Here is a 12,320-nt window from a genome sequence, read left to right on the forward strand (position 1 = left end):
AGACCATGGGGTCAGGTGGGAAAGACTAGAGGAGAGGAGAGAGTGTTGAACAGAGTTGAATTGGATGAAAGGAAAAATCTACTCCACACAAAAGGAACCTAGAAAGCACATAGAGATACCACCCAAGGCATGGTTTGTATTAATTTTCAGCTAAATTTGATCACTAAGAGGACAGCAGTGTTATTCCGCTTTCTCAGGCAGCCATGGGTCTGCAGAAGAGGAAAAGCACAGCACAATGACCACAAGGAAAATTTCAGCAGTGGCCATGATGGATCTGGATATCAGTGGTGAGTCTTCCAACAGGGGCTGGAGCACAAGGCTTGCTAGTCTTCCAATTCAGGCATATAGCTATTGTTTCCTTATGGGAAAGTCAAAAACACATTTCTCCAATATACCATCAGTTGTGTAGGGAAGTATGACTGGGCAAGGGGGGAAAGGGGGTATGAAGAATTGGACCTAATTCTTTCCTCTTAAGCCCCTAAAGCCAACATCAGACCTCACATTTGTACAGCCAAGTTTCACATTCTTACAGAAGCAGATTGAGGCAGGAGTGTCTGATGAGCTGGCTCTGCTGTTAAACCACAACTCAACTATGAAAACATGATCTTGGTGAGTGGTATTATTTAGCAGCTTGTGGATTGAGCATTTTGGAGGCTATGGCTGCACACATAAGCTCTTCTAATGGAATTTAAGGGAAAAAAGATTCAATTAGGAGAGAGCACAGCCCTACAGTTGTACTTATTTTTCATGATGAAGGGCACAAAAGAAATTTTGTTGTTGTTTTTTCTCCTCTCAGAGACATGAGTCTTTTTGCTAAAGTTTTCCTACTTGGGCACCAAGTCTCACACCCTCCCATGCTCATACAACTTCGCACAACCCAAATTCCATGGAGCTAGAAGGATCCATAGATATCATCCAGTCTGGCTCCTTCATTGTGCAAATGAAGAAAATTGGACCTTAGAAAGTACAATAGTATCTTCCTTTCCTCTTGTCCTATTTATTGCCTTTCATCAGCTCTCCCAGATCAGGAACCAGGAGAGAAAAACAATAGCTAAAGAGTTCCTCAAAAAATGATCTATGTTCTTAAGAAGAAATGGGGAGCTTCCTAATTGAGGAAATATTTGGATCAGAATTTCTACAGACTTTTTGAGTCTGTGGTTGGATTCTGGTATGGAATAGGGAGGCAGGGTTGGTAAATCACACAGGAAGAAAGTTCCTGGGACCTCTAATGAGTCACTCCCTGATTAAGACAGACTAAAGTCATAATGAGATTGTGTTATCATGCCTTAAACAGCAACAGGCAGTTTTTCTCAGTCCACTTACGAAGATACCCATAAGTCTCTATAAGATCCTTTGCCAAATAGGCTGAGCAAAGATTTCTCCCCCAGGCACAATTCTTTCAGCCCCTGGATCAGAAGCTACAAATTACCTTGGTCCCACACCTACCTACCCACTGGCCAGGAGAAGGGACAGGGACACTGTCGAGAACTTAGTCAAGGGACTAAGGGACCCTTAGTTTGATATAGTAGGAATGGGTGAGGTCTTAAAGGAAAGGTCTGCCTCAGGGTCATGTATATAGTATCAGGCTAGACCAGAAACTTCTTCACCACAAAGGGGTGAGAGATGTGACCCTCAAAAACAATGTGCAATCTGCCATCAACTATCCCCAGAAGCCCCCATCCACAGAGCCACAAAATAATTCCAGATTACATTGAGGAGAAAACAGTCAAAACAAAGGAAAAGTGATTTAAGGACCAACATCACCATTGTGCATGTGATACAGACAGACAAAAACATGGGCACAGTCACACAGACACCCACAGACCACACAGTGAGAAGCGCACACACAGAACTTGTTCTGCCCATGGTGCTCAGCTCCCTTTGGCTGAATACACCACAGACGGAAAAGAGGGCTAAAGGTAGATATATAAATACACACACAAACGGAGCAATATACCAAATAGAGCATGGGAAGGCAGGAGATATACAGACCTTGGTGATGGCTCAGGCTGAGGTTCTTTCCTTTAAACAGAAGCAACAGTGAGTTAGTGGATGTGTTCAGTACAAAGAGCATAAAATTCTCCCCATAGATAATAAATGGCATAATCTACAACAACTGGGTAGCCCTCCTGAAGAAGGCAATTCTATACTGACTAAGCCCACCCCCCTGGTATTACACTCTGAGGGAGCCAACTGTAATTAATTCTTTTTCTTCGCCTTTCCAACAAGAGATTAAAAAGATGCTTTACCCAAAAAGCCAACCCTATTTTTATCCAGATCCAAGAGATAGGAGTCCTACTTGATCTTATTCCCACATTTTCTAATAGGGTAAAATTAAGCTTAAAAGAAAGATACTGATTTTGGTTTCTTCTCTGCCAATACTACTCAATTCAAATGTGCTCAGGAGGGAGATGTTAGGAATAACTATTATAGGGCTATTCAACTCAGAAATCAACCATTCATTGCCAAATTTCTCCATTTATCCTACCCAACATCCCAAACTAGCTCATGCCTCAGCCAAGACTATGAAGTGCTATGATACAAACCTGGAGATGGGGGTATAGTACTCCTGCTTCTTGGACTAATCCAGGTCACCTTCATTTTCCTTCACAGTAACCCCCACCCCAAACCACAGACCCCCAGACAAAGTCTAGATGAGTTGATCATCTTATGCTGGGGTCCCACACAGGCTCCCTGGAACTCAGACCCAGGCACACCTGAGAGAAAGGGGAAGGGTTGTCAGGGACAGAAGCTGGTGTCAAAGGCACAGCTGCCACTGACCTTGTCACACAGAATCATCATTGCTCAGATTTGAGGACTCTTTCTGCCTAAGACCTCAAGCAGCATGCCTAATAGCTTAACATACAAAAATCTCCCCCAAGAATACACAACACAAGGTAATACAGACACACAGGGGAGGCCACACAAAAATGAATCCCCAAAGCTACTCTTCTGCCTATAGATAGCCTCAGAGTGGAAGAGGGGCTAATAGGTGCTGCCTTCTTGTACCCACAGCTAATGTCCTGATTCCTCAAGTTAGCTGGAACAATGGGCAGAACTAAGCAACCTAATCTAAATGTCTTGATGAAATTGCCTACATTGATGTCATTGGTGGCTTGGTAAGAAGAATACTGGAAATCAAAAGTCCATCAAGCAGGTGCATGAAAAATCTGTCACTCCATCCTAAGGCAGAGTGTCATATTCTAACATTCTCCCTGCTTGTCTGACTTCCTCAAAACCGGTTTATCAAAGAAAGAATTTTCCAAGCAGATGCTATGAGCAAGGAAATTATAGAATCCTAGGATAAGAAGACTCAGAAACTATCTAACCTACCTCCTGCCAACTCTTGTACAGCTAATGAGCTGTCCTACTTTTAAGATACTCAAAGAAGACTAAATGAAGAAGGGGTTTATGTTGTGATAGAATTAGAAGAAAAAATTACAAATAAAGGAATAGATGTGGATAAATCCAGATATATGAAGACCTAGAGAAAGCACAGACAAGAAGGGCAGTGGGAAAGAGACAGATGCAGGAACCAAAAAAAAAAAAAAAAAAGATCTTATCAGAGTTTTTCCCCATAGCTTTGGCCACTTGGCTGCTGACCTGAAAGTGAGTCCAGATTTGCTCTTGAGGTTTCGAAGAAGTTCCAGTTGATTGAGAGGTGGAATCAGTCTGGAGTACAAAAAGGGAGAGAAAAGTTAGGTTTTCAATCAGACCACCCAGTATCTCTCAAAAGAGCCTTTCATCTACTTCTATTAGTATCAGCTTTAAAAATGGGGAATTTGACATAAATGCTCAAGAGCCACCGTAAAATGGTCTTGATATTAGCAGAAGAGAGAGAGAAACTTCCTTTTAATGGTCCTGGTTCTAACCTACTGGGGAGTAATACCCTTCTGTGCTCCCCACCAATCTGTTTTCAGAGGAATAACAAAAAGTTCAAAACTTTGGAAGAAACCTTAGATATGGTCCAACACAATCATTTTACAGATGAACAAATTGAGACCCAAATAAATTGTCAATTATATACAGTCACATGGCTAGTTAGAAGTAGAAATAAGACTGGAAACCACATCTCCTGATTTTCACTTCAGGGTTTTTTCTACTAATCAGCTTTGACTTATCAGAGGAAACTCCTGAAGGTTTTTGAGGAGGGATGTGACATAAAAAAATCAGTTTTTGGAAAAGAATAGTCAGACTATATATGTTTAGAATAGATAAGACAGGGGAAAGATTGAAAGTAGGGAAACAAACATAGTAAGCTTTTGGAGTAGTCTAGGCATAAAGTGGAAAGAAGCTGAATTAAAGTAGTAGTAGCTGCAGAATAGCATAAAGTAGGGCCCCAAATGCTATTGACATTGTAAATGAGGTTGATTAATTGATTAAAAAGTCTAAGGAAAAACAAGAGTCAAGGATGATTTTTTTTAAAAGTGATGGTCACTTGGTGCTTATCTAAACTCAGATACTTCTATTAGTCTAGTGTATCATAGAAGACATTCCTGTCTTAGAAAAGCTGGGTCTAAAGAGATGAAAGATCCCAAAGGCAAAGAAAGGAGAACCAGAGGTGTCTCATAAAAAATCTTTCTTTCAAAATCTTCCATTTGAAATTCTACATTGAAAATGTAGAAGGTAGAAAATACCTAGAAGCAGCAGCAGCAAATTAAATATCCTTTTGTTTCTGTACTTCTTGTTTTCAATTTTAGGACAGAAATGACAACAACAGTTCTAGCTTGCCCAAATTGGGCAATTTGAATTGGAATTACTGGGAATTTGTTTGGCAAAGCTGCTTCTTCTACAGGGACCTCTTTTCACGAATGGCTCCTCTATATTTTATTTTGCATTGATAACAATAACTAACATTCACAGAGGACTTCATGAAGATTTGCTTTAAATATATTAACATATTTAATTCTTACAACAACCTTGTAAAGTAGGTGCTATTGTTATTCCCATTTTACAGAGCAAGAAACTGAGGTTTATGAAAAATATGAAAATATGTTTAAAAAAAGTGTATATGTTTAACTTGTATCAGATTGTTTACTGTCTTGGGGAGGAGGGAGGAGGAAGAGAGGGAGAAAAATTTGAACCACAAGGTTTTGCAATGATGAATGTTGAAACTTCTCTTTGCAAATATTTGTCAAAAATAAAATCATGAGGTTTAGAGAGGGCCACACAAGTAATAAATATCTGAATCAGAATATGAAATCAGATTGCTAGTCCAAGCATTCTACCTAATGCATTACATGATAGCTGACAATTGTAGACTAGGGAGTTGCCAAAAGTTTCACTTCCTAATCTCAAAAGGAAAAGCCTAATCTATCCTAATGCCTAGAAGCTTAGGGTGATAAGGACTTAAAGATACCTCAGGCATCATCCTGTCCCACTGCTCTCATTTAATTGACTCAGGGAGCTGGAGTGGCAAGCAAATTGAACCCATGCCCTTTGACTCCAAAAACCTGGATTTTTTTCCACTGTGGCACTCCATGCTCCAGATTCTTGCCCTTCCTGAAAAGTCTGGATCCTATGCTGGATTGCCAGACACCCTCCCTTGAAGCCAGAGGAAATACAGAAAGAAGGGATGAAGAGCTGAGGGTGTCATCCCCAAAAGAAGGAGATGACTACTGGTCACAGATTGGTAAGGGTCCAATGGGCAGTGGGGCAGCTGGCTCCATTTGACAAAGCCAATTAGTCTCCCAAAGAACCCACAATGCACATTTGGGGCATCATGGGAGCAACGGTGAAAACTTAGCTTGATTCTGTTTCAAGCTTGGTCTCTTCTCGGACTGGGGACTCCCACGCCTCTGATGCCCCCTTGCCCAGGCCCCCCACCTGCTAACTGGGCTTTCTCTCTCTCTTCCCCCTTCCTTGCAGCAGGAGATGAGTTCCAGCTAGAGGAAGGCCGCTAAGCAGAAAGGCTTGGCCACAGCAGTTAGAAGTCCAGCTCATGCTGAGGGCATAGCCCCCTGGCTGCCACAGAAGAGGGGTGAGCTCCAGGATAGAATCTGCTTCTTCCTTCCCTGTCTCTTCAGCATCCAGGCCCAGGTCCACAGCCTGCTCTCCAAACTCCCCCAATCCCACTCCTCCCCAGGTCCCCAGCACCAACTGTAAGCACTCACCAAGGTGACAAAAAGAGCAAGAGACAAACCAGTCCCCCCACTGTCTCACCGCACACACGCTCCCATGTTCACAACACACACACGCACACACTGGGTTAGAAAACACAATACATAAGCACCTCAGGGCCAAGGTCAGTGGGAAGTCATGCCTGTGACACAGATACAACACCATCACAAAACAAAAGGACCAAGGAAGGGGAGAGGCAGTAGCATGTGCAACACACATGCAAACCACACACACACACACACACACACACACACACACACACACACACACACACATACACACACACATACATCATCATTTGTCAGGAGAATCCTGAATGGTCCCTACATGGATCATGTCTTATGGTGGATGAAAGAGCAATGAGAAATTCAGGGAGCTGGGGAGGGTAAGCAGGGCAGGGATGGAGAGGGGAGAGTATCATCCCCAAAGGAAAGAGAATGACTCCTAGTCACACATTAGTAAGGGTCCGATGAGCAGTGGGGCAGCTGGCTCCATTTGACAAGGCCAATTAGGTCTCCTGAGGTACCCACAATGCACATTTGGGGCATTTAAAAGGGCAGCTAGCAAAAACATACCCCACCAGCTCTGGAGCTTTATAGGAGACTATCACCCAAGACTGAAATCTCACAGTCATCAGGGCTGTCTTGGCTTTGGTCAGCAGAAGAAAGATAGGCTACCCAGATCCAGGGCTGGGGAACTCCATCTGGGTCCCCATCATGAAAAGTCTGATTCACATTGTATTTTACTTTTAATTTTGCTAAAGGGAACTGGACCAGTATGAGATAATTGCCGTTCTCTCCAATAGAATTTTCCATCTCACATCATTATTCAGCCCAGGTGGTGAACATGGTTTTCCTGATCACTAAAGCCACTGAATCAGGTCAGGCCTTTGGTGAGGAGGTAATCTAAAACCTTCTTCCTGCTTGAGAGAACTATCCACTCTGGGAGGCTAAAATGTCACCAGTCCCATCCTGTGGGGAGAAGAAATGTTAACCTTTCTTCCCTAGCTTTTCCATTTCTATATAAAGGCTTTGAGACCTCAGACCCCATATTGCTATGGCAAGAACAAGCACCCATTTTTTGAAATGAGTAATTCTTTGGCTTCTGCTCCCCTTAGAATATGGCCCTACAATATAATGAGATATTTACTATTTTAGTCACTATATTTATTATAACTTTTCAGGCCTGGCACTATGAGGCCTGGTTTTCCAGGAGCTTTCCAAATGTCTACCACCAAATCAGCGAGGCATGCAGAAAACTGTGTAAATCAGACCATGGATGACCAGGCCCACAGATATGGCCAGGTATAAACCTCGTTCCCACCTCCCACACCAGCAGGCTATCTAGAAGTCCAGTATTGATAGCATTTTTAGGGGAGGCAAAGATGAGGAAATTCCTCAGTGTTATGTCTCCAGTTTCTGCCATGGCAGTTCAACTTTGAAGGAAAGGTGACCCCTACAACTTTTTTCAAAATTCAGGGTAGGAGACCTGAGGAATTGGCCTCTGATCCATGGAGCAGTCTATAATCAGGAGAAGAGGCAGCAGCTAACAAAATGAGGAATAGGAAGAAAGGATTGGAAAAGACATTAGAAGAAGGGAGAATAAAGAGAGCAATGGGGGAAGGTAGGTCAAGGAGGAAAAGGACAAGTAGCAGCAGAAAAAAGTTAGGAAACAGGAATATAAATCGAAGAAGAATAAGGTATGATTCAGAAAGTAGCAGAAAGAAATGTGAAGATATGGAAAAGGAAGTTCTTTGAACATCCAATCTAAGGTGTGTGTAATCTGTGTCTGTTACCATGGAGGCTGAGAAAACCACAATTAGCCCCATTTTTCTTCATTCCACCATGAATTCTCCCAACACTTGCGTCAAACCACAAGGAGGGGTTTATGAAGCTGCATGGAATTAGTTCTGCAGGCTGTTAGTGGGGGATTGGCCTTCTCTCCTTTTTTCAGTGGTTTGTTTTGGATTTTTTTCCAAAAGCCTCAACGTGTTATATAGTCCCAAACGAAGAACAAGAAATAACACCACACACAGCTTTCAGATTCACATGCACTTCATACCTGGAGGCCCCGTAAGTTTGTGTTTGCGAGCTTTTTCAAGTGTTTTCACACCAAAAGAGACAGAGAAAGAAAGAAAGAAAGAAAGAAAGAAAGAAAGAAAGAAAGAAAGAAAGAAAGAAAGAAAGAAAGAAAGAAAGAAAGGAAGGAAGGAAGGAAGGAAGGAAGGAAGGAAGGAAGGAAGGAAGGAAGGAAGGAAGGAAGGAAGGAAGGAAGGAAGGAAGGAAGGAAGGAAGGAAGGAAGGAAGGAAGGAAGGAAGGAAGGAAGGAAGGAAGGAAGAAAAAGGAAGGAAAGAAAGGAAGGGAGGGAAGGAGGGAGGAAAAAAGGAAGAAAGGAAGGAAAGGGAAGGAGCGAGGGAGGAAGGAAGGAAATGAAGAGAAATAGAGAGGGGAAAAGAGTAAGACACACAGAGAGAGAAAGAAAGAGAGAGAGAGAGAGAAAGAGAGAGAGGAGAGGAGGGGTGAAAGAGGGGAAGAGAGAAAATCGAATAAGAAGTTGGGGAAAATGGGAGGGGGGAAAGAACAGAACAAAAAAAATTAGTCCAAGGGGTAAATATAGGCACCTACATAACTGGAGGAAGTAAACTGCAGCCCAAGGGTCCCAGGTTCTTAGTATGTGATGAGTTCCTGTTACCCAATGTAAGAAGAGCTACTCCAGAGGTTATTAGCCACTGGGCTCCTAACCCCCATTAAAAATAATAATAATAATAATAATAATAATAATAATAATAATAATAATAAAAAGAGGTGTGGAATTTGCTTTTAACAATTCCTTCTCCTCTTTCTTTTATTTCTTTCCAGGGCATTAACTAGGTGGCCTACTGATATTGTTAAATCTAATAATTCAAAATTCTCTCTTATACTTTGTAGAAACTTGTAGAAAGATTCAAGGATCTTACTGCTTATCTCTAAAGTCACAGGATTCACCACAAATATTTGTATACACCCTCTTTTCAAGCTCAACTAGCAGTGAAAAGCCATAGAAATAAGCCCCAAGGAGACAGCAAGATGTTTGAGAAATTCTTACTAATCCAAGGAACACATTGGATTATTTTAAATCATTTACTCACCAATTTGTTTGGGGGTTTCTGTGCAGAGAAATTATAATTATTTACCTATAACCAACCCTGAGCCAATAAAAATGGAGCACTGCTCCAAGCCAGCCTAGAAACAGGAGGGTAAATGGTGGATAAAAAGAATTATTGTCTGTATTCCTCAAAGAATATCATCATTTCCCCCCCCAAAAAAAAGAACCCATTCTGTGACTAATGTTGCTGTCTATTCAATTTACAAAATGGGGCTAGAATAGATAAGAGAAATATAGTTTCTGCTAATTTTTTTGTTAGTAGCCAGCTAGTATTGTTAGGTCCAACAATTCAAAATTTAGAAGCATTGTTACATTTCTTCTACATTTTTTTTCTTTCTGCTCTGAATAATTCTCTTCTGGAGGGTGTGTCTATATTGTCTATATTTCTGTCTGGTGTCTATGTATTTCCCTTTCAAAAACACTGACCTGGGGACCCATCCTAGTATAAAATCCCTTCTGAATAAATTTCAGACCCCAAGCATATATGGGTTCAAACCCAAGATACCAGATGATCTATCGATTCCTGCTGTAATAGTCAAGGGAGCTCTCCCCAGATACCCTAGCAGTCTTCCCCTCTCCAAAAGAGGGAGTTGTAAGAAAAGGAAGAAACTTGTTTCTAAAGGTAGTCTATCTCCACAGAGGCCCTCCCACCATAATCCCAAGTGGGGCAAAGAGAGACCTCTTTAATAGGAGAGGGGTAAAAAAGGTCAAGAGACAAAAAGATCCAGAGTGGGCAGTTCACATATGTGGCAGAGAATACAATCAGCACCAACATGGACTAGGCTGAGGAACATTACCTCCATTCCAGGGCAGCTCTCTGGGGAGAGGGGGGATCTTTCTTCTCATGCTGCCGAAGCAGCTCACAACACAATGCAACTAACAGTGAAGAAAACAACAACAAAAGAAAACGGGGGCAGAGAAATAAAGGTGAAAACAACTGCGACAATATAATAAGCAAAGAACAAAATTAATACCATGGAACTTACACAAAGAATCTTAACATATGCACTTTTAAACAAAAATTAAAATACAAAAACAAAAACAAAAACAAAATAACAGAGTTAAGGACGAATTGAAAAACAATGCAACACCACAAGGAGGCTGTCTAAGGACTAGAGCCCCAAATCACCTGGGGGTAAAATGCCTCATAAGACTTATGCTCCCTATGGCAGAAGGGCAAACAAGGACAGGATTTAATGGTAGTACCTGTACATGGGAACGGTGACAGTGCGCTCATAATATTGCCAGGTTGAATGGAGGTCTGTCCGAGAGAGGTTGGTGGCGTAGAATCTCCAAGCAGACTGGAACACAGAAAAAGGACAGTCATGATCCAAACGCCTTTGGTCACAGATAGATTGTAAATCAGAGAATATGAAAACTAATCTACTCTAGTCCAATCCCTTCATTTCACAGACAAGCAGAGTATGAGAAAAGTGATTGGATTTGCCCAATGGCACACAGCTAGTTAATGGCAGAACTAGGGTTAAGACCTAGTTCTCCTCATGGAGTCATGGAGCATTGGATCTCAGATCAGAAGAGAGGGAGGTCCAGATATCATTTCTAGCCCCTCTTTGTATGTTCCCCTCTTCTACAGATTAGCAACATTAGCTTTCTTTCTCAAATACAACACTGTCCAGTCAATATCCTTTCACTGACTTTTCTCATGCATGGAATGCTCTTTCCCCTCACCTCTACCTTATGACTTCCTCCAAGATGCATCACAAAATCTACCTTCTACAAGAGGTTTTTCCTTGTTTCCTCACCTTCTTCCCTGTGCTTTTTCCTCTAAGATTACTTCGTATTTATACCTTCTACATATTTGTATTTATAGTCTTTTGCATGTTGTCTGCCCATCAAAATTTGAACTCCTCAACTAGAGTTATCTTTCTTTTTATTCCCAGTGCTTAACACAATGCTTGGCACATAGTAAATGATTAATAAATGTTTGTTGACCAACTGACTGATTAGCTGGATAACGATAATAAAGGTCCCTAGCTTCTCAACTCTAAAATGGATATAAAGTTAGTATAATCTTTATAATTATAAATATATTATATACATATATATATATGATAATAACATATATAATATATATAATATGTGTAATAACATAAATAAATAAATAAATATAAAATGCTATAAATAGTATGATAATTTGCAGAATCTCCTTCCCAAGAATCTTGTGGAGATAAAAGGAGAAAATGTTTTCTAAAGGCTTTATAAACACCATCGTTATTACTACTTTAAGTCCATTGTTGGTCAGGGCAAGATCCTTGCATGTGGTAAAAGAATCACACTGACTATTCTCTATTGACTACATGTATACTAATAAAATCTTCAACTCCATTCAGCCACTTAGTTAATTAAAAACACCTACTATTAAGCACCTACTATATTCCAAGAACTGTGCCTTTAAGTGATGGAGATACAAAGAAAGGCAACAGATTGTCCCTTTTATCAAAAGCTCAAAGTCTAATAAAAGATGCAGTGTCTGTGTGTGTGTGTGTGTGTGTGTGTGTGTGTGTGTGTGTGTGTACCGGATAAACTGGAGGTATCAAGTGAATGGGGATTGGGAAAGTCTTCCTGTAGAAGATGGATTTGAACAGGGATTTGAAAAAATATAGGAAAATTAGACAACAAAGAAGAGGAAGGAGAGCATTCGGTGCCTGGGAGACAGACACTGAAAACACCTAGTCTTATGATGGAATGTCTTGTCTTATATGAGGAATAACAACAAGGCCAATGTTACTGTATCAAAGAGTACATTGGGATGAGGGAGATGGGAGATGCAAGATCTGATAAAATTGGAAAGGATTGTGTTCCTGTCCCTTTCTAAGATGTTAAAGGGCTGAAGAGCAACTTCTTGATCAATCCATTGGGCCCAGCCTCTCACCCTATACATACCTAGAATTCTCACTCTCTTTCATCTCAATTCTCTTCTATCTAAATCCCACCCATCATTTAGGGATCACCTCACATCCTACCTCTTCCAAGGAGCCTTCCCAGACACAATGATTCATTCCATCTCTGACCACCCTTAGCACTGAAATTATGT

General features: G+C 41.1%; 1 protein-coding gene across 15 annotated transcripts in view; it reads right to left on the reverse strand.

Annotated features, from left to right (window-relative positions):
• The window catches only part of KCNQ2 (potassium voltage-gated channel subfamily Q member 2), a 171,193-nt gene that overhangs the window by 47,105 nt on the left and 111,768 nt on the right, over positions 1-12,320 (reverse strand). For 8 of the 15 annotated variants that reach the window (XM_074288845.1, XM_074288842.1, XM_074288841.1 and 5 more), the window contains exons 8-11: positions 10,472-10,566; positions 8,182-8,211; positions 3,604-3,672; positions 1,993-2,022 (exon numbers count right to left, since the gene is read on the reverse strand). In XM_074288845.1, coding sequence (XP_074144946.1) covers positions 1,993-2,022; positions 3,604-3,672; positions 8,182-8,211; positions 10,472-10,566 — 224 coding nt within the window. Of the gene's footprint in view, positions 1-1,992; positions 2,023-3,603; positions 3,673-8,181; positions 8,212-10,062; positions 10,142-10,471; positions 10,567-12,320 lie in introns of those variants that run through there. The other 7 variants (XM_074288848.1, XM_074288847.1, XM_074288843.1 and 4 more) reach the window with 2 other exon arrangements.

Source organism: Sminthopsis crassicaudata, chromosome 2, assembly GCF_048593235.1.
Source record: "Sminthopsis crassicaudata isolate SCR6 chromosome 2, ASM4859323v1, whole genome shotgun sequence".
Lineage (NCBI taxonomy): Eukaryota > Metazoa > Chordata > Mammalia > Dasyuromorphia > Dasyuridae > Sminthopsis > Sminthopsis crassicaudata.